This window comes from Zootoca vivipara, chromosome 6 (assembly GCF_963506605.1).
Source record: "Zootoca vivipara chromosome 6, rZooViv1.1, whole genome shotgun sequence".
Classification (NCBI taxonomy): domain Eukaryota; kingdom Metazoa; phylum Chordata; class Lepidosauria; order Squamata; family Lacertidae; genus Zootoca; species Zootoca vivipara.
Window position 1 is genome coordinate 81,862,831 of NC_083281.1, and position 24,231 is coordinate 81,887,061.

The following is a 24,231-nucleotide window of genomic DNA, read 5'->3' on the forward strand; positions in this document are numbered from 1 at the left end:
ATGGGGGAAACTCCAAATGGTTCTACTAAACATGGCACAACCCATGCGGCTTTCCCACCAATCTGGACCCAAACTCAAGCTGAATAGTCTCTAAAGAGCATTCCTCAGTCACCACCTGAAGACTGAAACAGATGGCAGGATGGGCTTCTCTTTTAAAGTGTATTTCAGAACATGATTTTGTGTTCCTTTTTAATTGGTAATCTGAATAAAAGTGAGGAAGGTGCTCTTCCAGCTTGGATTCCCCCATCCCGAAGGACCATTGCGGCTGCCCTCACCCCTACTACTTTCCCTAGCATTATAGGTACATCTACACCAAACACATCACCATAAATGGGAGATTCATGTACCAAAATCTCTCCATCCAGTTCATCTTATCACCACCTCACTTTTCCGATCTTAAAATTCCATTTCCCCCATCAGTTTGTGATATTGATTTAAAGTCCTCATGAGAATTCACCACCCTTTTAGTGTGGATTTTCTCCTAATAGATACATCTTTTTATGCAAGTTTTACCTTCGTGTACCTATTTCTGGAAAGCTGGTTTCCCCCTTGCATGTTGCTTTTCACTGGCAGATGCAATTTCAAATGGCCACTTTCCCCCAATATATTAATTTTTGTGCAACTGGCTCACTGCTGGGAGAGCTGCATTGCGAAATCTGAAGCAGCACAGATTTTGAAAGAGGGGCTTCTTTTGATCCGTGTACTATTTTTGGAAGGTGCCGACAAGGCAAGTTCACCTTTAAATACCAAGTGAATTGAATTTCTTATTGCACCCAGCCACATTTCCCATGGATAGAGCACACCTAGCACCAACCTACCCGTGGAGCTGCATGAAGAAACTCCCCAAACTGCCTGCATTCTTGTGTAGGCACCGCTTGCCATGAATGAAGCCCATTTCATGGTAGGAGATTCCAGCACTGCTATAGACGCTGGCCAGCCCGGACTGGTTAGGGATGCCCCATCATCCTTTTGACGATCCCCTTTTCACAAATCCATTGCACCAACTCAAAAGCCACCAGAAATGACCCAGCACAACTTGTTCCTGTATTTTGTCCTCAGAGACCAAGAGTCCAAACACAACCACCCCTTTCCAGCAGTCTGGTCTGCTGCACATACATTCCTGCAGCAGCATTTTGGGCAAGTTTCCCTTTCCCAAAGAAATCCGGCGCATGTATGCCAATGTGGGGAAGCACAAATAGGGAGGCATACATACGGCCCGGGAGTAAGCCACAGCGCAAAGCACAAGGGTCCCTTGACCTGGAGCCAGAACCCCACAGTACATTGCCAGTCTAATGATGCTAAATACGAAGGCTATAGAGCAGAAGAGAAATGCCTGTCTTCAGACCAGAGAGGTGGCATTTTAAGAGTGTGCAGTTCTCCAAGGTGGAGTGTAAGAGAGAAGCAGAAGCTCAAAAGGGCTTGGTTTGCCTCCAGCCTGCTTTAGAGAAAGCAATAGGAGCTATCCTTGGTGCTGAGACCACCTCTTTGGGACCAGACCAGGCATTGCATGATTATGGGGCAATGGGGAGGGGGATGTTCTAGCCACTCACCCTGGATGGTAATATAGGAAACTTTACTCCCCCCCCCACGTGCTCAAAGGGGAACCCAGAGCAGGTGCCATTGGTGGGCCTGGCTGGGGTGTTTTGGTCCCTGTCAGCTGCTCAAGGGTAGCACCTGCTCAAGCAACAGGCCGCGTGTTGTACATGCAGCGTGACCACCCTCAGCTCATGAAAATGCTGAGCTGTGCTATTCTGGACTTCTAGCCATAAATTCTGCTAGCCCTATAGCTACAACCCTTCTGAAATCTGGCAATTCCAAAGCCCATGTTGCACGAGGTAGGGGCATATAAATACCACAATATGAGAGTGGCAGATAGCTGGAAAGCAATCCAGAGTATTCTATTTAAGGGCCTGGTTGACACTTGTAGCGAGGGCTCCTGGGAGTTGTTCTTTTGGGGATGGCCACACACACACACACACACACACACACACACACACACAGAGAGAGAGAGAGAGAGAGAGAGAGAGAGAGAGAGAGAGAGAGAGAGAGAGAGAGAGAGAGCATCTCCAAGGATCGTTTTCCCACAGTAAGTCTGAGGCCTCAGACCTATTCCTGTCAGTGGGTTGTTGTAAACAACAAAGAGTGGCAAGGCCGCACAGAGTCGAGACATGTCTGGATAAAAATAACGTGTGGAAATAGGTTTCACAGCTGCTCCTGTGCAAGTCCAAGGGGTGTGTATGTGCATAGGGTGGGAGAGTTATTTAAAAAACAAAAGCCAGGTTGCCAACTTGTTAACTCCTCTTTGGGTGGTTCTCTGTGCAGGCCTGTCTTGGGGTGAGGGGGATGTATCTGCACAGACTACCCAAACTGTTAGGCAGGATGGTGGCATTCTTTCTTCCCATTTGTGAAGCACCATTAAAAGCCAGGAAAATCTCAGTTATTTAGTCTTTTTTTTTTATTACATTATTTACCACCAAAGGGGGTGGGCGGAGGGTGCCATTTGAATTTTCTGCCGCAGGCACCCAAAAGGTTTGGGGCAACATCTGAGGCAACTGTGTTTGGAATGTTCCAGAGAGGCCTTTGCGGTTCGCAGTCCCTCCCAATCTGCCTTTAACATGCACACCTTAGAAATAAGATTCCCTCCCCTCCTCGTCAGTCAGCAGGCTGGCGTCCATAACACACAGCCATGTTGGGGGGGGGGGAAGTTGAGTTTGGGAGGGAGACCCCAAGTTAGGCAAGTGGAGTAGAGCACCATAGAGATCTGGGAGAGGCTGGAGGGCAGAGTGGCTCCCGCTTGCCCTGTGCTCTGACCCTGCATGTGGCGGTTTCCATCGGAAGTGCAGGGCGGTGTATGGCCAGAACACAAACTAGATCAGGAACTCAACTGGCAGATCTATGAGGCGATCAGGGCAGCAGAATGGCGAGGCTTTCTGACTCCCTTTTTTTTTTTTAACAAGGTAAACATCAAAGTTTTCCCCACCAAGGTTAGGCTTCTAAATTGCAGAAAGCGGACTTCTTGTGTGTTGAAAGGGCTGTGAGCTCAATGTAGTTCTGGAACTCAGAACAAATCCCTAGGCTTTGCCTTTTGCTCCCAGCTCTGAAGAGGAGATAGTGGGATTTTAGGGGAGGGGACCCCAAAAGCAGATATTTATGCCTCCACACAAGTCTTGGTGTTATAGAGCACATGGAGACAGGCTATCATCCTGTCTCCTGTCTATAGCCTTTTCAATGGGGGTCCTTTCAAGAAGGGAGGGACCTGTGGCCCTCCAGATGTTGGAACCCCCAGCTCCCATCATTCCCCATTGGTGTGGCCAATGGCCAGGGAAGATGGGAGCTGTTATCCAACCACATCTGAAGAGCCATAGTGGTCTCCCCCCCCTTCACTAGAGTGTTAAAGCACCCACAGAGTTATCAGTTCCAGAATCTTTTTGGGGTGGGAGAGAGGACCCAATGTGAGCTAATGAAGTATAAGCAAAAGAAGACTGCCGCTCTTCTCAGTGGTCAACAAAGAATGGATTGGGAAACTCAAGAAGAAGTCACCTTCCAGCCATTGGGAGGACTTGGGTGCTGCCCAGGAGTGCTGCCATCCCCTGTCTCCTCTCTAATCTCTCTGGCCCCCTAATGCAAGATCATACCTCCAGACATTCTTGCAGGAGAGAGGAGAATCCTGCCCCCCCCCAAGTTCATTTATATGCATTGGAAGTACATTGAAAGAAAAAATGAGAGCATGAGAGCGAGAGAGCGTTCCAACCTTTTGTCCACCCTATTTGTGGTTACAAGAAGATAATAGCAAACCTCTTTTAAGACTAAAGACAAGGCAAAGACCAGCAGGTGGGTGCCTTGGTTTGAAGGTTTTTTGTTCCAACTTCCTTGGACCTCGTCAGCAGGCACCCCGTTTCCCCCCACCCACCCACCTAGCGGCCTTCCCCACATGCCCCCTTGCTTGCCCCTCCCTCCAATTGTCCACCCGGCTGTTGCTTCTTTTGTTCAAAGCTGTTAGGAAAGAGGACTTCTGGTTTCTGCTCCTGTGAGGGCTTCAGTTTGTTGCCTGGGGTCAGGGAGGAATTGTCATGATTTTCTCCTTGTCTGAGTGTTAACTCCCAAAACCGATGTTTGTTTGTTTTTAAAGAAAAAGTTTCAAGTATGTACGGCATTTACAGCAGAGGATGACGCCTGAAGGCGGGATAGAGAAGGTGGGAGCGTGTTTGCTCCTTGGTCATTGCCTGGAAGGGTTTCTTCTTCTTTTTCTAAATAATAATAATTAAAAACAACAACAACCACCCTACAGGGAGGCCTGGCTCCTGCTCAAGAGTCCAACCAGCTTGGATGAGAGAGAACAGTGCACCAAAAAGTAACCAAAAATGACTCCCCCCATCCCAAAGTTTCTTCTTCTTCTTCTTCTTCTTCTTCTTCTTCTTCTTCTTCTTCTTCTTCTTCTTCTTCTTCTTCTTCTTCTTCTTCTTCTTCTTCTTCTTCTTCTTCTTCTTCTTCTTCTTCTTCTTCTTCTTCTTCTTCTTCTTCTTCTTCTTCTTCTTCTCTGCCTCCTCGCTTTCCCCCCTCCCTTCCCCCACAAAAATATAAAAAGCAATAAGTTTACAAAAATAGAAAATAATTACAGCAATAGCCAGAAGGATGAGGGGGTATGGGGAGAAGGAAGGGAGGGGGGAGAGGGAAGGGAGGAGAGAGGGAGGGAGGGCCGCAGGCCATATTATTTGGCTGAGCAGTGTAATATGGTGGGGTTGTTTAAAGCGTCCTCCACCAAGTGCAGTTCTTGACGGTCGACAGTGACGTCTCTTATGCAGCCGACGTAGCCAGTGCTGTAGGCTTTGGGGAGTTTGTGGGCCACGCTGAGCTTCTCTAGTCCTCCTGCAAAAGAGGGCACAGGTGGGGAAAGGAGAGGGTTAAGGTGAACTCTCACCTGGCAACACACCTCTTTCACTCTGTTCACTCACGTCTCCATCGTCCTCCCCTCCCTTCTGTATTGCTCTCCCCATGCCAAATGCACTATGTATTCCTTGGGGCAGAGACCCGACTCTGTGAAGTGCACATGACAGTAACGTCGTTTTTGAAGGAGATCTTCCTCATGGGAAACACAGCACTGCCTTGGAAAGTGGTGGGACTTACTTGGTCACAGTCCCTTCTCTTTAAAATGCTATGTGCTTCGATGGCATAACAGCAGCAGCAATTTGGGCCTTTAGTGTGGAGTGTTTTCTTTCACAGTCATTCTGGAAGCTACCAGGCTAACTGGAGGAGGGGTTTCACCAGCCAATGCCCTGTGTGGCGGGCAAGTACGCAACCTGGGTTAAGTGGGGTTCAACTCACCCAGCCAAAGAGCGCCGTCTGTGTCCAGCTGAGTTGCTCCGAGAGGCGAGGAGCCTGTGATGGGGGCCTCGTTGCCGACCTGCAAGGACCCATCTCGATGCACTCTGCAGAAAGAGGGGAAAAGTTGCTAAAAGGCTCGGGGTTCTGCATGTGTGGAACGTTGGTTCCTACCAGGTGGAGGAAATTTTGCCTTGCCCTCCTTCTTCTAGACTAGAGGGATTTGGTTACCTTGGTGGGAATCGTTCACCACTCAGGTTCAGAGACAACCTACCCCCAGTACATATGACATTTTCTTTCAAACCAAGGTTCTTTCAAACCTTGTAAAATTAAAAACAGTAAACATATAACTGAGTGGCAGACATCCCATCAGGCTATCCGAACTGTTCCCATCCCTGCTGCTTGTTACAAAGATCTTTAAGAACTGGTGCCTGCATTTGGTAAAGTTACAGAGGCGTTTCCTTTCTCTCTCATGCACAGTCATGGGACAGAATGTGTGTTCTAAAATTATTATTGCCATTAGGAATTTTAAGAACTAAGACAATTGGGGTGGGGGGGAATTCTGCTACCTGATTAACTGGGGCATCTACTGTATTTCTGAGATGTTTTTGAAGGAACACCTCTTCTAAGATTATTCTGTGATGTTATGTGTGCATTTCCTGAAAACAAAGTAAAGCCTGCTCTTCTCAAATATTTTTTCGCTCCTGAAAATCTAAGAGCACTTGATGAATCAATTACTTGGTTCAAATAAGCTCGCCTGACTCATTAATTAGTATCTCTTTCACTGAATAACAGCCCAGGAAACAAGCCTTCATTTGCATGATTGGTTTCAAGGTTTCAGCTGCCTTCAAAGCACCATTTGGGCCCCCTGGATTGAAGGTGGGGAAGACAGTTCTAATATCTACAAGCCCCACTGCAGGCTCCTCACCAACCTGGCCAATTCATGGACCCTCATTGCCTTCTAAATGGAACAGCTAAGACATGGGTAAGCAAACCAAGGCCTGGGGGCCTGATCTGGCCCAATCACCTTCTAAATCCAGCCCGTGGACGGTCCGGGAATCAGCGTGTTTTTACATGAGTAGAATGTATCCTTTTATTTAAAATGTGTCTCTGGGTTATTTGTGGGGCATAGGAATTCATTCTTTTTTCTTTTCAAAATATAGTCCGGACCCCCACAAGGTCTGAGGGACAGTGGACCAGCCCCTTGCTGAAAAGGTTTGCTGACCCCTGAGCTAAGGAAAGGGTGCCACATAAGGTAAGAGGGTAAGGTCCTCTCTCTCCCTTGCCCCATGTTATTCAAGCACACACACACTCCACCCTGGACCTCAAAAAGCAGCTGCAGAACCCACCCATCCACTCCACTTTAGGTATCCTAGCCACACATCCGAGATAAAAATAAAAACCCAGAGGTGGGCGGGTAAAATAAGATGTTCATGGGGGTGGACTGCCAAAGCCCTAGGCATTACAACACAGTGAAAGGGACTTTTTGCTTGACCCTTTGGGACCTCTTCCTAGAACCCAGGGTGGACAAGTCTAGGCACGAACTGCCCAAAGGCAGCCTGAGTCACCGGAGGATTATTTTTGTATGTGACCTGCCAAGCTCTAGGGGTGACCCTTTGCTTCCTTAGCCTCACATGGTGCAGAGGAAAAAAAGGAACATTATCTGGGATCGGGAACACCATGGCAGGAAAGGACAAGGTGCGGGACGGGGGCTGTGGGCTCAGTGGCAGAGCTCCTGCTTTGCATGCAGAAGGTTCCAGGTTCGATCCCTGATTCTACCTGAGACCCCCGAGAGCGACTGCTAGTCATCTGAATTACTTGAAATAGGCTGGAGGAAGGACTTAGAATTTGCTTTAAAAGAATGGCAATTCCATTTCAGGCAATGTTGCCAGTGCAGACTATATTAAGCTAGATGGATTAATGGTCTGACTTGGCATAAAGCAGCTTATGTTGCCATTATTTTCACTACTACTATATCCCACCCTTCCTAGAATAATAGAACTCTAGAGTTGGAAGGTTCCCCAAGGGTCATCTAGTCCAACCCCTGCAGTGCAGGAATCACAGCTCAATCAGGCAGAGCTCAGGATGGCTGACTAGTTGCCAGTTTGTTTCTGGTTTCTGTAAAGCTGCTCCCAGTAGTGTTTAAAACCCTAGATGACTTAAGCCACAAACAGCTGAAATATCTCTGTCCCGACTCAAACTACTGAAATTCCCTTCTTCACATAACTTCTGAAGTTACGGCAACTTATCCTGAGTCAGACCACAGGTTCTATCTAGCTCAGTATTCTCTACACTAACTGGCAGCAGCTCTCCAGAGTTTCAGACAGGGAACCTTTTCCCAGTCCTAACTTGGCATGCTGAGGACTGAACGTGTGACGTTTGACATTCAAAACCAGTACTGTGCTGTTGAATTACAGCAGGGATGTCCAACAGGTCGATCGCGATCTACTGGTCGATTGCGGGGTGTCACTGGTCAATTTTGGGACCCTGATGCCCCCGCAAACAACTTTGCCTGCCCCCCCAAAACTCAACAACTCTGGTCAATACAATGGGTAGATCACTGCCAGTGTCTTTTTAGTGGGAGTAGATCGCAGTCTCTCGGGAGTTGGACATCCCTAAACAACAGTATCCCCTGAAGGTTGAAGGAAGAGGCTGACAAAAGATATGATGAGCAAGCATTCTCCCCAAGTGTCCCTCACCTGTATGCTTTGATTTGGATCCACTGGTTCGTGTTGACTGGGACAGTGGAACGCAGGACCATAGGCTTGGAGCCAAGGTCATAGGTCATCTGCACGCGGCCGTCCACAATGGCCAAAGCAATGTAATCTGAACGCTCCAGCCCTTTCCCGCTCCAGAGGATGAGGCCTTGCGTGGCTTCGGTCTTGATGCTCAGCTCAAAGTGGTTCGACTGCAAGGCCTTCTCACTGCATGGAGATAAAGTGGGGTGTCAGATTCTGAGATGGGGGGGAGGGATCTCCCCACTCCTTGTTCGCCCACATAATGACACAAGGAGGGAGAGCTGCATTCTTGATGGATGAGTGGCTGGTGTTGAGTCCCAGTTCTCAGTGTTGTTTCAATGGTGTACGCCAATTTGAGGTGGAAGCATCACCAGGTGACAACATCCATTCAGAAAACGGGATGGAGTTCACGTTCTGAAGAACGCTACAAAAGGACACCCCGTTTCACCTCGCAGACTACTGAGGCAACCAAACCATGGAGAAAGACCCAGTTTTTTCTAGCTCAGGCCTAGCTTGGCCCCGGGCTCCATATCTGAGAAGGAAAGAAGGTTGCTTTGACAAGCATATAGAAGGCCTATAGGCCTTAGAAGGGTTTTTTCAAGCTTCAACTGCCACAAAGACGCACATGTACCACGTACCACACAACACGAGACACACAACAGCATAGAAAAGAAGAGTGTTTCATCCCCAACAGACACAGGATGGAAATAGGTGGCCAGTGGCTGTTGGTGAATTCCACATTGAAACAAATTCAGAAGCTTTTAGAAAAGTGGGGGAGAATTTACTGAATTGCGAGGGGAGCAGTTCTAGAAAATTATGGGTTCTATCCAACTACTTTTTACTCAAAGGAGACCCATTGAAATTAATGGAGCTCAGCTAGCCATCTTTATTCATTTCAATGGGTTTGCTCACGTAGGACCAATTCTGGATAGGACCAAATGTTGAGGTGCTCATTGTTTAGTGGGGTGGGGCAGGAGTCATCCTTTTTTATAATACAGTATTGGAGAATGACCACTTCTAGTAGATAATGTTTTATTATTTTCATGTTTTGTTTTAAACTTTTGCATTTGCGTTTCTTTAAAACGACAACAACTTTTAAGTCGCTCTGATACATTTCATGTAGTGAGTGACAAATAAATGTAATAAATAATAGTAGGTTAACTGTGTCTTACTCAAGAGTATAGCCACTGAAATTAATGGACCTACATTGGTCATGTCCACTGATTCAAATAGGTCTATTCTGAGTTGGATTAACACCAGCTATGAACCAATAATACCAAATGAGCTGAAAGGCGTTCTAACACCCTTTATAAATACGGCCACTAAAAATGTGTGCAATGCTTCAAGTATTTTTAACGAGGAGGACACTAGCCCATAAAGAAGTCTGTCAACGGCTCTTAGCTAAATGGAGCTTCTGTGTCCAGAAGCTGTTAATTAAATAGCCAAGATAGGCAGCCAACAGGCCTTAAAGCCATTCATGTGAGCTACCCAGGGGCCAGTGGAGAGAAGTGGTGGCTGCTGTGCTCAGGTTTTCCTCTCAGGCTCCCCAGGCTAGCCACTGTGGGAACAGGAGGCTGGCCTAGGTAAGCCTTTGGCCTGACCCAGCTGGCTCCACTTATGTTCTTTTTGGGACAGGTAGTGTGGAAGGACGGGATGCCCTGAACAGCTAAGGAAGTGGAAGCTGACAGGCAGGGCAGCCCCCAGGACTGGAGGGAAGTAAGAAGGCAGGATGCTGGCATCTGGATGAGGTCGGGGGGAGGGGGGGCAGTGGCAGCCTCGACTGTCAGGGATACCCAGTTGTATTCAGCTAAGTCCTACTCAGAGTATACCCACTGGAAGTAATGAACCCAAGTTAGTCACTTGCATTAACTTCAATGGGTCTACTTTGAGTAGGGCTGGCACTGGATACAACCATGGATGCTGATCTAGATTCATCAGGGCCCTTCTTCTGTTCTTAAGACAGCATCTGGGAATAAGGAAAGAGAAAAACCTGAATGGCATCTCTGACTCTGCTGCCAGCTAGTCCAGGAAGGAGTGGCTACTATGCCGTGCTTAGATCCTCACTTGGCTGTTTTCTGTTTGAGATGGATGCTCGCTTTAATTTATCTGTTGCGTGAATGGAATTGAGAACCTCTTAATTTGATTCTTCTCATTTGTTCTGGCCTTGGCAGATAACAGCTTTATTAAGGATGATTGGATGCACATTGCTGGTCCTCCCCCCTCTTTCCATTCTTAATTAATTTATTAATATATATTTTTTGCAAGTTATCTGGATTAGCTTGTTACGGCAATCTAGGTAATTGAAACCAAGCTCCCAAATGTTGCTAAGCTGTTTGGGTTGTCAACTGCCAAGTCCCACTCAGCCAGAGAGCAGGCCCACTGAAATGGGTCTGAGTTCATCACCTCCCTTAATTTTAAAGGGTCTACAATGAGTAGGACTAGCGTCGGTTCCAACGCTTTTATCTTTTTGAGAGGGGAACTCTGCAGCAGTGCACCATGTGACAGCAACTGGTCTGCAATTGTGGCTGCGCACAACCCTATTTTACCAGGTAAGCTTTGGACCTGTAAAACCTGCAGAGAGATTAAGACTAGCAATGGCTGATCCAATAGGGCTCTCCTTACACCCTTTAGTGGAATATATAGATTTTTAGAGCAGGTATGGGGAACTGGTGGTCCTCCAGATGTTGCTGGGCTACAACTCCCACCATACCTGGCCATCAGCTGTGTAGCCGGGGCTGTTGGGAGCTGGAGTCCACAATATCTGGAAGGCCACAAGTTGCCCTACCACCACACAACTGCTTTAGAGATATGGAAGGTTGGGGGTGTCATTTCAATGGACCAGCTGTTCCCTCTGCCCTAGTGGAATGTAGTAAGCAAAGTACCCAGGTTCCCTCCACCAGAGCCTCTGGCTCGAGATCCCTGGTGCTTTTCAATAACTGGGAAATTTGGATCACGTCCGCTCTTGTGACTCTGAATCAGGTAAACCTTTCTGTGCAAACCCTGCTCTCAAAGCTCAGAAATGAAAGACATGAACATTTGTTTTTTGTCTCCTCCTTGTTTTGAACATGATGACCGTGTTCAAAACAAGGGGGGAGGAACATGGAAAAAGGGAGTCCCAAAATGAGCTCATGAGTAAAGCGCTCTTGCTGAGCATGGGCTCGGTTGTGTGCTCTCTGTGATTTGTTCATTTTTAGGCCTTTGGTGATTATTACTATTAAGATGTAACAATGCAGCAATCATGCATAAGAGCAAAGCGGAATGCAGAGGAGATTTTTTAAAAAGGTGAAGAAATGGTGGCAGCAGAAGCAAACATCTGAACACCAGAGCAGAAGCCTTGCTGACACTCACCTGATATCCAGAGGATAGTCCAGAGCATCAGGACTTAGAAGCAGGAAGAAAGGGGAGGCATGCAATAAGCACCCATGGCAAACAGTGAGAAGTGGCCAGTCCCTGTGAAACCTCCGGGAGATCCCAGCAGCTCTGTTTAAATGCAGGGCTGTGTCCAACCTTATCCCTCCTCATTGGAATTAATGGAGACCACTAACCTAGGTCCATTAATTTCAGTGGGGTCTGCACTGAGCAGGACTTTAAAGTTTGGATACAACCCAGCGATGTGAGATCTTTGTGAATGAGAAATGTAGTACCACCGGGCAACGCAATGGGTTTCTGCACATCCTGAAATAATAGCCCCTTAAGCTTGTTTACAACAGTTAAGGGATAATCACCGGAGGCAGAAGTGAGAGGCGAGGAATTAAGCCTCCTCTGGGTAATGACCACCCTTTCAACTCACTTCTGCCTTGGATTTGTTTACATGATCAAGTGGCTGGAACATGATGAAGAATTAAGAGCCTCTATCTCTTTGTTAAATAAAGGCTACCTTCATTATGTTTGTTCACACGATCAGTTATGAGATAACAAACCCTTGAAGTCACTTTAGTCTGGGGTTAGTTGGCGGGGTGGGGAGAGCTGCAAGAGGTTAAACCAGGGCAGGGAGTGGAAAGCCAAGCAAAGAGCCTCAACCCCCCCCCCCGGATTAATTAGGTGCTCCATTTCATATCAGAGTAAGTGACCACATGTACAGCAGCGTATTATTATCTCAGGTATGCAGAAGGGAGTTTCTTTCAAACCAATGCAAGCATGCGGTGGCTTAAGAGTGATTCGACATTCCAAGTAAAAGGGACGGACCAGAGTTGCCTGCCCATGTAAAAAACAACGAAGCTTGTTTCAGAAAAAAACAATAACCCCAAACCAGCCGTCTTTGAAACAACCTGTGGTGTCTCTGATTATGTAAGGCAACCTCAGCAACTATCCCCACCCGCTGGTCCCACTTTTTAACCAGAACACAAGGGCACCTTGAGGGTGGTTGTTTTTTTTTTGAAGACACATTTTCAATTCCAGAGATATAACAGAGATCTGTTATTTTTTCCTTTACAGAATGGGATCAACTGTAGTAGTTTTCATCTGCAAAGATTGTACAGAGACCCTTAACCCCTGCTAAAGGCTGTCAAGTCATCTCGTTCAATGTGATTTCGTGAAAAATTTCTATCTTCTTCTTTTTAATGTTCTAGAGGAGCAGCGGGGGACGGGGGGACGGAGACCATGATGGATTGTCAACATACTGAATTTTTTTCACTCACTTCTCTCTTTATATGTATTTGAAGAGTTTCTAAAGAAACATCTATATCTAAAGAAACATCTAAAGAAACAAAGTAACATTCCACTGTATTTGTTCTGGATCCAATTTTCAACAATTGGTTAGACTTTGAGTGCGCGCACGCACACATGCGTACACAAACACACCCACACACCCCCCCTCTCTTTTAAAAAGTCCTTTAGATGTCACAGATGTAGAAAAGCAACTGTGTGATTACTTAGGAGATCCACAGAAGCCCCAACCTATATACGTGTATTATGCCATGTTAGTTTTATTTCAGGTCACTAGTCCTCATGGGGAAAACTGTCACAACGAGATAATAAGGTCCAATGTCAAGGAGTGGCATATCAGATTTGGTGTATCAGTGCATGAAGAGTTGGAGGACCTCACCCCAGCCTCTTATGCCCTTGCACGGATCTGAAGTCCTCACAGAAGGTGTCCAGCTAAACAGTTCTGCTACCGCAATGAGTTTTAGGTGTGCAATGGAGCTTCCCCAACCTCCCTTCTCCCCACACATCCCTGCCGGCCCTGTAAATTTGCTGTAGATTTGCAGGGCACACAGAGGTTGGGGAAGTACCATGGCACAGCTAAAACTCCTGGAAGGATTAAACACTCACCATCTCTTATGCAATGGTCAGAAGACCTTAATGTCTCCTTTATTGATTTTCAATGTACAGTGGTACCTCGAGTTACAAATGCCTCAGGTTACAAACACTTGGCGGCACAGCGGCAGCAAGAGGCCCCATTCGCGAAAGCACGCCTCTAGTTAAGAACAGTTTGAGGTTAAGAACGGACCTCTGGAATGAATTAAGTTCGTAACTAGAGAGGTTCCACTGTATTGTGAACGTGAGCTGACAAACCCAGCGATTGTTTCATTTCCCCTTTTTTGTGCATTTCCCCCCTTTCCACCCAGAAATTATCACTAAGAAACAAATGTTTTTAAACTCCTTGTGCTAGTGGAACCATTTAGCTGGGGTAACTCCCCCCCCCCTTTGGATTTTTTTGCTCAGTGAGCTGCTGAAAAGATTCGGACTACGGCTCTCTTTTGCATAACCTTTGTCTTGGCATATTTCCTGGGTGCTGGGAATGGGGTGAGGATGGCAGGCAGCTCTGGTGCTGTGGCTTAAGTCTAATACAGTGCACACATCTGTGTAAAGTGAAGGTGTGGGTGCTCCCCCTGTAGGACCACCTGCCCCCCCCCCCCACTCCAAGAAGGCTCACTTTCAGTTCTTATTCCCAAGTGAACGGTGGCGGTGACTGAGTGACGTGGTTGGGGTTGGTAGGCGGTAGGATGGTTGATGTGAGACGGTGATTACAGAGGGGGTGGGTGGGAGGGAGGGAGAGGAAGGAGGTCTACTTACGCTGGGATCTCATTGGTCAGTTGGCTTGAAAACAAAGAAACAAAGACATTCAGGACACAGAGAGCGAGAGAGAAAGTGAGGTGACAGACAAGACAAGAGAACACAAGTAAGAAAGAAACACAGGGTTGTATCCAACATTAGTCCTAATCCAAGTATTATTACTGTGACAATGACTGTCACTTCACCCAAATGTCCTAGGGCATACTCCATTGAAAACAATCTGCAACCACAACTAGAGTGGGCTGTATTTTCACACACACACACACACACACACACACACACACACACACACACACACACACTCCTTAGGTGTCAAAGGTAAAGGGACCCCTGACCGTTAGGTCCAGTTGCGGATGACTCTGGGGTTGCGGCGCGCATCTTGCTTTACTGGCCAAGGGAGCCGGTGTACAGTTTCCGGGTCATGTGGCCAGCATGACTAAGCCACTTCTGGCAAACCAGAGCAGTGCACGGAAATGCCGGAGCAGTACCTATTTATCTACTTGCACTTTGAGGTGCTTTCGAACTGCTAGGTTAGCAGGAGCTGGGACCAAACAATGGGAGCTCACCCCGTCACGGGGATTCGAACCACTGACCTTCTGATTGGCAAGCCCTAGGCTCTTGTGGTTTAGACCACAGTGCCACCCATCTTTAGCATATGGCAAAACTCCATAATGAAGGAAAGAGATACACTTCTGCAGGGTGGAGTTCCATAGCCATGGGGATGCCACAGAAAAGGCCCTCTCCCGTGCCGCCACCACCCCTTATGCTTCTGAGGGCAGGGCAACTACCAAGAGAGTCCTCTCTGCTGATCTTGAGAGGGTCTGTAGGGAAGGAGGCAGTGTTTCCGATAGACTCGTTGAAATTTCTTATTTTATTTTATTTGTACCATGCCCTTCCTCCCAAAGCAGCCCAGGGGGGCAAACAAGAAGTATATAAAAAAATTAAAATGCTTTAAAACCAGGCATCCCAAACTTCGGCCCTCCAGATGTTTTGGACTACAATTCCCATCTTCCCCGACCACTGGTCCTGTTAGCTAGGGATCATGAGAGTTGTAGGCTAAAACATCTGGAGGGCCGCAGTTTGGGGGTGCCTGCTTAAAACATTTCCAGTACAGATGCAGACTGGGAAAGATCTCTTGCCTAAAAGGCTTGTTGGAAGTGAAAGCTCTTTCATAGGTGCCCAAAAGGCAACAGAAATGATGCCTGTCTCATATTTAAGAGGAGGGAATTTTAAAGGATAGGTGCCACCACACTATCCATGGGCACGAGGAGCATAGGCCCATTAAGTTCGGCAGGTATGAGTAAAACTTAGTTGGATACAACCCATAGCAGACTCCAAAGGGGTGACCAAAAACCAGAGGTGGGGAAGAGGTGAGTCCAATGCCCGGAGCATCTGAGCAACGCCTACACACAGAATAAACACACATTAAAGAAGCCCCTGCCCCAAAATGGGTTGCAGAGATGTGTGGTACAGGAGCCAAGATTAAAGACATACAAAAATGTTATTCATGAGACAAGAGAAAACACACACACACAAACGAAGGTGGGCAGACAGGAGGGCTGGGATTAGGAGGGGATCTTATTGTGCCGCTTTCTTCTGTCGCAGCTGAATGAAACTTCCATGTAATGCTGGGGATAAAGAACTATCAGGGACCAGTAGTCAGATTCCGCTTCCATCAGATGATGGATGAACCTGAAGGGCACACAGAGGCACTGCTGCCAGAAGAACCTGTAGGGCCAGTGCCCTACTTTTCCCTGGCCTGAGGATGTGGCACTGCCACCCTCTGACTCCACTGTAGAGGACCCTGGGGTTCTTCCCCACCCCTCCAGTTCAGACAGTTAATTGTTAAGCTCTGAGTTCAGTTCCTACCAACGGGCTTGCTTTTCTACCCCCGCTTTGTTAGTCCAAAGAAAAGGCATTACCTTTTGGTCACAGCATTGTGGTATTCTATGTACGTCCTGCCATCGAAAGCAATGGCCTCCGCATCTCCTGCTGCCTTCTCAGTGATGACTGGGGGAGGAGGAGGAGGAGGAAGAAGAAGAAGAAGGCAGATTGGTTATGATTGACCAACATTCAGCTCCACTGAATGACTCCCCCTGGCAACTGCTGCTTCTTCTAATAAGATTTTATTAAAGCTTTTTTCATAATACAGTAAAAGACAAAGAAACTAATCTAAATAAAAACAAAAACAGAGCAAAGATGAAAAAGGAAAACACAGAATCCTCTATCAAAAGTAGCTCTTAATCCTTGTCACTCACAGAAAGAGGTGGACCCTCCCAGCCCTCACTTGGGAACTTTCCTTTCCCCTTCCCAGTCTCTTACTCCGGGAGATCTTCACTTCCCTGCCTCTCACTCAGGGTTCTTCCAAGAACCATCCACCACCTTCATGTGTGTGTAATCCATGGACCCCAATAACGGCCCAGAGCAGAGGACACAAAGAAGAAAAAAGAAAAGAAAGAGGAAAAAGAGGGAAAACGACTTCCAATTTTCCATTTGTCAAAGAAATTACAGTCGTACCTTGGTTCTCGAACGGAATCCATTCCGGAAGTCCATTCAACTTCCGAAAACATTTGAAAACCAAGGTGCGGCTTCCGATTGGCTGCAGGAGCTTCCTGCACACAATCGGAAGCCGTGGAAGCCGCATCGGACATTCAGGTTCCAAAGAACGTTCGCAAACCAGAACACTCACTTCTGGGTTTGTGGCGTTCGGGAGCCAAAATGTTTGAGTTGCAAGGCATTCCAGAACCAAGGATGTCTAGGATGACATCCAACTATTCTACTTTCTGTTAAGCAGCATTTTCCCTGTCTTCACCGGCAACTTCTAGCATGAGTGAGAGTGTCTCACCTTTCTCGCAGTGCACCCCGAAGGAGCCCCTCTGGCATGTGCACTCATAGCTTTCCATGCGAGGAATGCACATCCCCCCATTCTGGCAAGGGCTGGGCTTCTGGATGCATGGATGGGAGCGGAAGGAAGAGATCTCGACGGCACCACGGATGTTCTCTTCCTTCAGAATTGGGACGCCTTTTATAGAAATCTGAGCAGTTGGGGAGGACAAAAAAAGAAACAAAGGAATCAGGGTGGATTTTATTTTATTTTTAAATTAAAAGCCAGGGACACCTTGCCCGAGAATGAGGAAACCCAGTAATTGTTGCAGGCTTATTACTTTATTTCATTTATGATTCGCTTCCCACATCTTGCAGCAATCTAACAATAAAAGGATATTTACGAAGAGTTTCTGGTCCAATGCAGACTGGGATGTAGACCTCCCTTTTAAAAGGCTCGCTGAGAAACAAAGGTCTTCAGTAGCCACCAGAAAGACAACAGATGCTGTGTCTGCCTGACATGTCCAAATGGGAGGGAGGTCTAAAAGGTAGGTGCCTCCAACCTGAAGGGCTGACTCGTACCAAGTATGGATTAGACCTTCTGATGAGATGGTGTCTGCAGGAGGCCCCCTCCTGCAGAGCACAGTGATGGGTTGGATATAGAAGGGTTGGGACAATCTTTTAGGCATCCTTTTAGGTACCCAGATGTATCAGGCTTTGGACACATGTGCAGGTTAACCAAGTCTTAGCACCGCAGAGACAGAATAGACCTCAGAGGTCAATTCAGAGATTGCAATAATGTCTCCCCTTCATCTTCTCTTCTCCAAGAGTGATCCCGTTTCTTTAAATGATTTCTCGCAGGATTTACTTTCCATAATTCTGCCCATCTTTGTTGCTCTCCTCTGAACTTGCTCCAATTGGTTTACGCTCTTCTTGGAAAGGGTTCAGAGGAGGGCAAGGAAGACTGCCGGGTCTTCCAAATGAGCCCCCAGGGAGATGAAAAAAAGGGATTTTTTAAAAAGGTGTTTATTTTTAATGAATGATATCTCTAGTAAAAATGGATTGTGTGCATTTTCAACCAGGCAATAGAGCCATGGATCCTCCTATAGGTGTTTAGGAGATTTCACTGTGAAACCATAACTTTTTTAACACAAACAAGGGTGGGGAGTCTCAGACCCCCCAGGTCTCTTCTGTCTGGCATTTGAGACTCTCCCCAGGGCACATCCCTACACCAACTCTGCTTCACACCCTCCATGAGTGTTTTTGCCTGGCTGGGATGTGTCCTTGAGCTCCGGTAATGCCTTTTGCTTGCCTGGATGGAGGACAGAGAGGGGTTTGTGTGAGTGTGGGTAGAAACTACTGTAGCTTCCTGAACACATAAATTACATTCATTGTTCCACCCACTTTTGCCTCTGGCATGTGGCCCTTGGGCTGGAAAAAAAAGTTTCCTTATCCCTGAGGTACAACAAAACCTTATTAAATTAAGTGCGCGCGCACACACACACACACACACACACACACACACACACACACACACACACACACGTGGCCTCAAACACATACTACATAGCCCTGATCTCATCCCATGAGGAGCACTACTGATTGACAGAGATCATATATGCCTTACCCTCTGGATGGCTCCATCAAAACTGGTGGAAATAGCCGCAGCACGGGCGAGCTTGCTGAAGTCGGGTGCTCCCCCAACGTAGAGGGGTTCTTTCAGGTTAAGGGAGGTGTGAGGAAGCTGGATGGGTGGGGAGAAAGGGAAAGAAAAACACACAGTGAGAAAGGAGAAGACCAAGGTTGTAACTCATATCCCTCTCTGTCCTGGGACAGAGAAGGAAGCAAGAACCAGAGCTGGGCAACTTCAGGCCTGGAGGCCAAATGTGGCTCCCGAGGCCTCTCTACCTGGCCCCTGGAACTCTCCTCCAAGCCAGATCTCAATTCCCCTCCCACAGTGGTTTGGCAATGAATTCCTCTTCCCAGGAAACTCTGGGAATTGTAGCTCTGTGTGGGGAATTGTGGTCTCCAAACAATTCTCAGCACTCTTAATGAACTACAGCCCCAGGATGCTACACACACACACACACACACACACACACACACACACACGGCACCCCTCCCCCAAGCCCTCTCCTTCCAGGTTCCTACCGCCCCTGTTGCGAGTCGTGGCATCAAAGCCACCCCTGGTTGCATTAAAAAGGCTAAATCTAATGCACAATAATATTAAAAAATGGAGAAATGACCAAACTTTCTGGGGGAAATGTAGGGCGGGGGTGAGGGGGTGAGTGGAGAGGAGAAACAAACAAACAAAATAGTTAATGAACTTAATGACTTCTTAAAAATAAAAAAGGAGGAGGAGGAGAAGCAGCAGCAGCTATTCTAACAAAATGAAAAACCAACAGGTGATTTTTGTAAGATGGAACAGGCAGGCAGGCGATGATAAATTACTGGCGGCTGGATGGAGAAGTGAAGAGAGTGACAGGGTTTGGGTTGGGGGGGCGGGGCGGAGGGATGAGCCAGTGTCGGGTGAGATGGTAATGAGGACCGTCATACTTATCTTTACCTTACGGGATTTCTGAAATCCAGACAGCAGGGAGGAGAAAGGGGTGGGTGGGTAGAAGGAAGAAACACAAACAAAAATCAAAAAGAAAGACGGAGAGAGAAAGAGACAAAAGAAAAGATCAGTGCAATAACATCATCAGGCAGAAAAGAGTCACACAAGCTACAAGCGGCAACCCTGTCCCCTGGTTAGCGGGCCATTGGTAGAGTAAAAGGTACAGAGCAGAGCAGGGGGCACAGGGAAGGAGCAGGTGCAGCTCTGATAAGACACGAGGCAGGAGCTCTTTTAAAAAGGAAGCTTTAAAGCTGAGAAGAGGAGAAAAAGGAGCATGTGTAAAAGGTCAGACACAAGCCACAGGCCTATCGGTTTGCTATTCTGCACGGTTTTATTCTGCAGCTTCCCCTTTTTGAGGTGTGTTTCCTTCCCAGAATTAAAAGGAAGGGTGGGGAGAAACCATTGTGTTTCAGATAACTAGGCTAAGCATGGAGACAGGGGTCAAAGGCTGGTGTTTTGAAAGTAAAAATGAGCATGGTGTATACCTTGGTCTGTTTAGAAACAACAACAACAACAACAAAAACCACCTTATGTACAGGGGACCTTTTTCTTATTGCATACCGCAGAGGATTCTGGGAAGGTTCTAGGGCATGTGCTTAGTATGCGGAGTGGGTGTGCCAGACAGCTGGAAATACTTAGCTGGACGGAGAGATGCAAACAGCACTAGTGATTTCAGATGCGTAGGGATAAAATTGAGATTGAACGCAGGTGGCATAAAGGAGGCAACCAAAATGATGAAAGCATGAGAGGATCTTTCTTACATGGAAAACTTGATTTTTTGGGAGTGATTGAGTGAAGATGGGAAGTGGCAGGACATGATTCAGTTTTATATACAGTATTTATGATTGGTCCACAGGTTCTCACCAGACGTCAGGAGCCACCCAGTGAAATTAATAGTCAGCAGATTACGGATGGGCAAGAGAAAATGTCCCCTCTCATGATGTAATTTACTTATGCCATGTGCTGATAATGACCACTGGTTTAGCTAGCTTCAAAGGGGGGATTAAACAAATTTATGGAGGAATGATCTATAGATTGTGACAGCTATGAAGCCACCTTGTTCACGTCTAAATAAGAATACAGTAGGGAGGAAATGTTGAAGTGCTGCTGCCATCGTCTCCTGCTTGTGACAATGTCTAGCTGGATGCTGTTGGAGACAGAATGCCGGGCTAGATGTTGGGGTCTGCTTCACATCACAAAACCCCAATGTGTTAAAAGCAGAAGTTGCAGGCCTATGATTCCCATTATCCCTGACCACTGGCCTTGCTGGCCAGGGCTGTTGGAAGCTGGGGTCCAGACATATCATGTTGGAATAATTCTTTGATGTCTTCTAAAGCTAGGGACAGGGAACCCAGATGTTGCCAGACTGCAACTCCCATCATCCCTGACCACTGGCCAGGGCAACACCATTTGGAGGGGCCACAGGTTCCCTGTCCCTCTAGTAACCATTTGGAACCCCCAACTGATTTGTGTATGGACTATCTTATGCCCTTTGTCTGAGCTGAAGGGAGAACACCACTGATTGTTGGCTTCTTGATGCTTGATTCTGTTTGCTCAGCCAGGTCAGAGGGGCTGCCACAAACCACTTCAGCTCATTGGACCAATGCTTAGGGCTCACCCACTTACCGGAGATTCTCCCATGATCCGTTCGCCATTATTGATCCTCATCACCCCTTTGCGTGCGTTCCTCTCTAGTGATACACTGATCCAGGTGTTTAATGGGATTGGTTCCTTGCTCCTAGAAAGGACATGGCAAGTGTATGACAGAGAGAGAGGGGGGGAGAGAGGGAGGGAGGGAGGGAGGGAGGGAGGGAGGGAGGGAGGGAGGGAGGGAGGGAGGGAGAGAGAGAGAGAGAGAGAGAGAGAGAGAGAGAGAGAGAGAGAGAGAGAGAGAGAGAGAAGGGGGGGAAGAGGAGAGAAAGAAGAACAGAAAGTTTGTTTACTCAGGTCTGATTAAAGATGCAGTTCTAGGCACACTTGCCTTGGAGTTAGCCCCTCTGACTACAGTGAGACTTGCTTTTAAGCAAACCTGCACAGGATTCTGCTCCCAGAGGATATTATAACCCAGGGTTAACAACCACTGAAAGAATATGCATGGGATTCCATGTTTGTTTTGTGTTTTAGGCAAGCCTACCCAGACCTGTAGAATGCTGGAATGTGTTTTACTGTAATCACTTTTTGCTTACTGTTGATTTTTAATTCATTTTGGTATGTTTTTAAATACCCGTTCTGTCATATCTATATATCATCTCTCTCTCTCTCTCTCTCTCTCTCTCTCTCTCTCTCTCTCTCTCTCTATCTGCAAACCACTTACGAGGTAATAATATACAAATAAATACATTTGTGCAATGTGATCAAATGCACACAATATAGTTAACCTCACCTAAACCTGCCCTACAGTAGTCCACCTTTTGACATTTGAGGTGTATATTTTTAAGACTCACCTTATTTCTGTGATTATATGTTGTTTTAGATTGTTTTTAATATTTTGTTTTAATTATTATAACTTGCCCCAGGACCTTAGAACGAAGGGTGGGTAATCATCAACAGCTACTACTGCTACATCTCTCTCCATTTCCCGCTCTTACCCCTACCCCCAGAAGGAAGTCAATCATACTTGATTACAGCTGCTCCTTTGCCCAGGTCGTATCTATATTCCAGGTAGCCGTCATGAAGAGCCAGGGAGATGAAATCCCCTTTGCCGTCTGTCTTCTGCCCATTGTAGAAGATCATGCCACTTGGGTTCTTCGCTAGGAACACGACTTCCATGGCCATCTTGTCCCTGAGGAATAGCATAAACCCAAGCCTCAACTTTCAAGTCATTCTCCCCATAGAAAAAAGGGTTGCAGGAGCCTCACTAATGCTTACCACTTACAATACATCCTTGTGTTCCTACCAGCTGTCCCTGAAGACCTCACAAGTGACTTTGGTTGAATACATGCCTTACGTTTAAAGCACATGGCTTCCACCAAAGAATCCATGGAAATGTCATTTGGTAAGGGAGGTGTGAATTGCAGTTCTGTGAGGGTTAAGGCAGCTACAGTTCTCATGAGTCGTGCGGGGGGAGACATGGTTTAAATGTATGGTGCGTATGCAGCCAAATTCTCTTGCAATACTCAGGGTTATGATGTAGAAACAGCAGCTGGGAATAAGACAGAAATGGATATCTCACCTCCGACGTCCCAATATATTCTACCTATGATCTTTGAGATCCTGGGCAGTTGGTGCTATCGGCCAATACTGGGTAAGACGGACAAATAATCTGACCCGGCCTGAGGCAGCTTCCTATGAATACTGCTGGAGTGGGTGGGTGGAGATGTGACTTTAAACAGCAGCAAAAAACAGAGGGTTTTTTCATGCAGGAGAGGCCAAGGCCAAGTTTAAAACCTGACATCTCTAGACAGGGATGGGAAAGACTCCCTCTCTGAAACCCCGGAGAGCGGCTGCCAGTCAATGGAGACAATACACTGGTCTGATTTGGTATAAGGCAAGTTTCAAATGCTCCCGTGATATGTATGCCCCATTAAACTGAATCGCTTTTGCGCAGGCGAAAGGGAGATGAGAAAGCAGAGGGAACAGAACTTACTGCAGCTCTGGCACGAAGGCTTGGAGACCGTTCAGCTCTAGGTAGGAGAACCCATTAAATTCTGGCAGGAAGGGAACTGTCTGGTCTAGCTCTGTGACTAAGGAGAGGGGGAAATGGGGGGAACAAACAGCAGAAATGTCAGATTAAGTAACAAACAAACAAACAAGGCATGCCACATGCTTGTATAAATATCTGAAATGTTTTTTTTGTGCCAGTGGTCGAAAGTAGTTGAACTATAATATTAAGTGGGAAAGGGAAATTCATTCAAGTGCACTTACAGGGAAATCCTGTATCTACACTTAACCCCACTAAATGGGATCTACTCCCTAGCAAGTGTACTCAGGATTGCAGCCTTTCAGAACCGCTTGTAGATGTATGCACATTAGTAGTTCCCATTGAGTTCATGGGCACTCACTGCCAGGTAAGTGGGTATAATTCAGCAGCATTTTAAATGTTATATCAAAACAATTTCAAAGCTTTCACTGGAATTTGGAATATTTTAATACATGGCAACTCAACAGCATGCACACTTCTTACCCAGCTAACTTTCACTCAGGATAGACCCACTGAAATTAAGGGTCCTAAGTTAGCTAAGTTTACTAATTTCACTGGGTCCACTGTGAGACTGATTAGCATTGGATGCAACATTATTTAAATAAATAAAAAATCTTTCCAGTAGCACCTTAGAGACTAACTAAGTTTGTCATTGGTATTCAGATAGTGCATGCACACTTCACACCAATGACAAACTTAGTTGGTCTCTAAGGTGCTACTGGAAGGAATTTTTTTATTTTGTTTCGACTGCTACGGCAGACCAACATTAAAATTATATACGGGTTGCTTGCCAAATATATACTGATTTTAACATGCTGGAAGAGGAATGCATATACGGTAAATGTAGGTGATCCTAGGAATAATCACTTGAACAAAGTTAATTTGATGTTTGATTAGTCCTGTATCTCATTGCATTTGTCCAATTTGACCTACAGTGGTGCCTCGCTAGATGAACGCCCTGTAAGACTAATTTTTCGCTTAACGAAGAGATTTTTCGAGCGGAGGTTGCCTCGCTAGACGAATTCGTTTTGTGAAAAAATCATCTAGCGAATCGCGGTTTCCCATTAATGCATTCCTGT

At 46.6% G+C, this 24,231-nt stretch overlaps 1 protein-coding gene across 1 annotated transcript in view; it reads right to left on the reverse strand.

Moving 5' to 3' along the window:
* Positions 1-2,891: 2,891 nt before the first annotated feature.
* The window catches only part of AGRN (agrin), a 235,017-nt gene continuing 213,677 nt past the window's right edge, over positions 2,892-24,231 (reverse strand). Inside the window, exons 28-36 of the mRNA XM_035118024.2 lie at positions 23,099-23,195; positions 22,130-22,294; positions 21,139-21,250; positions 18,523-18,639; positions 16,918-17,107; positions 15,995-16,082; positions 8,019-8,243; positions 5,323-5,426; positions 2,892-4,866 (exon numbers count right to left, since the gene is read on the reverse strand). Of these exons, the coding sequence (XP_034973915.2) occupies positions 4,709-4,866; positions 5,323-5,426; positions 8,019-8,243; positions 15,995-16,082; positions 16,918-17,107; positions 18,523-18,639; positions 21,139-21,250; positions 22,130-22,294; positions 23,099-23,195 (1,256 nt within the window). The 3' untranslated portion in view covers positions 2,892-4,708. The remainder of the gene's footprint in view (positions 4,867-5,322; positions 5,427-8,018; positions 8,244-15,994; positions 16,083-16,917; positions 17,108-18,522; positions 18,640-21,138; positions 21,251-22,129; positions 22,295-23,098; positions 23,196-24,231) is intronic.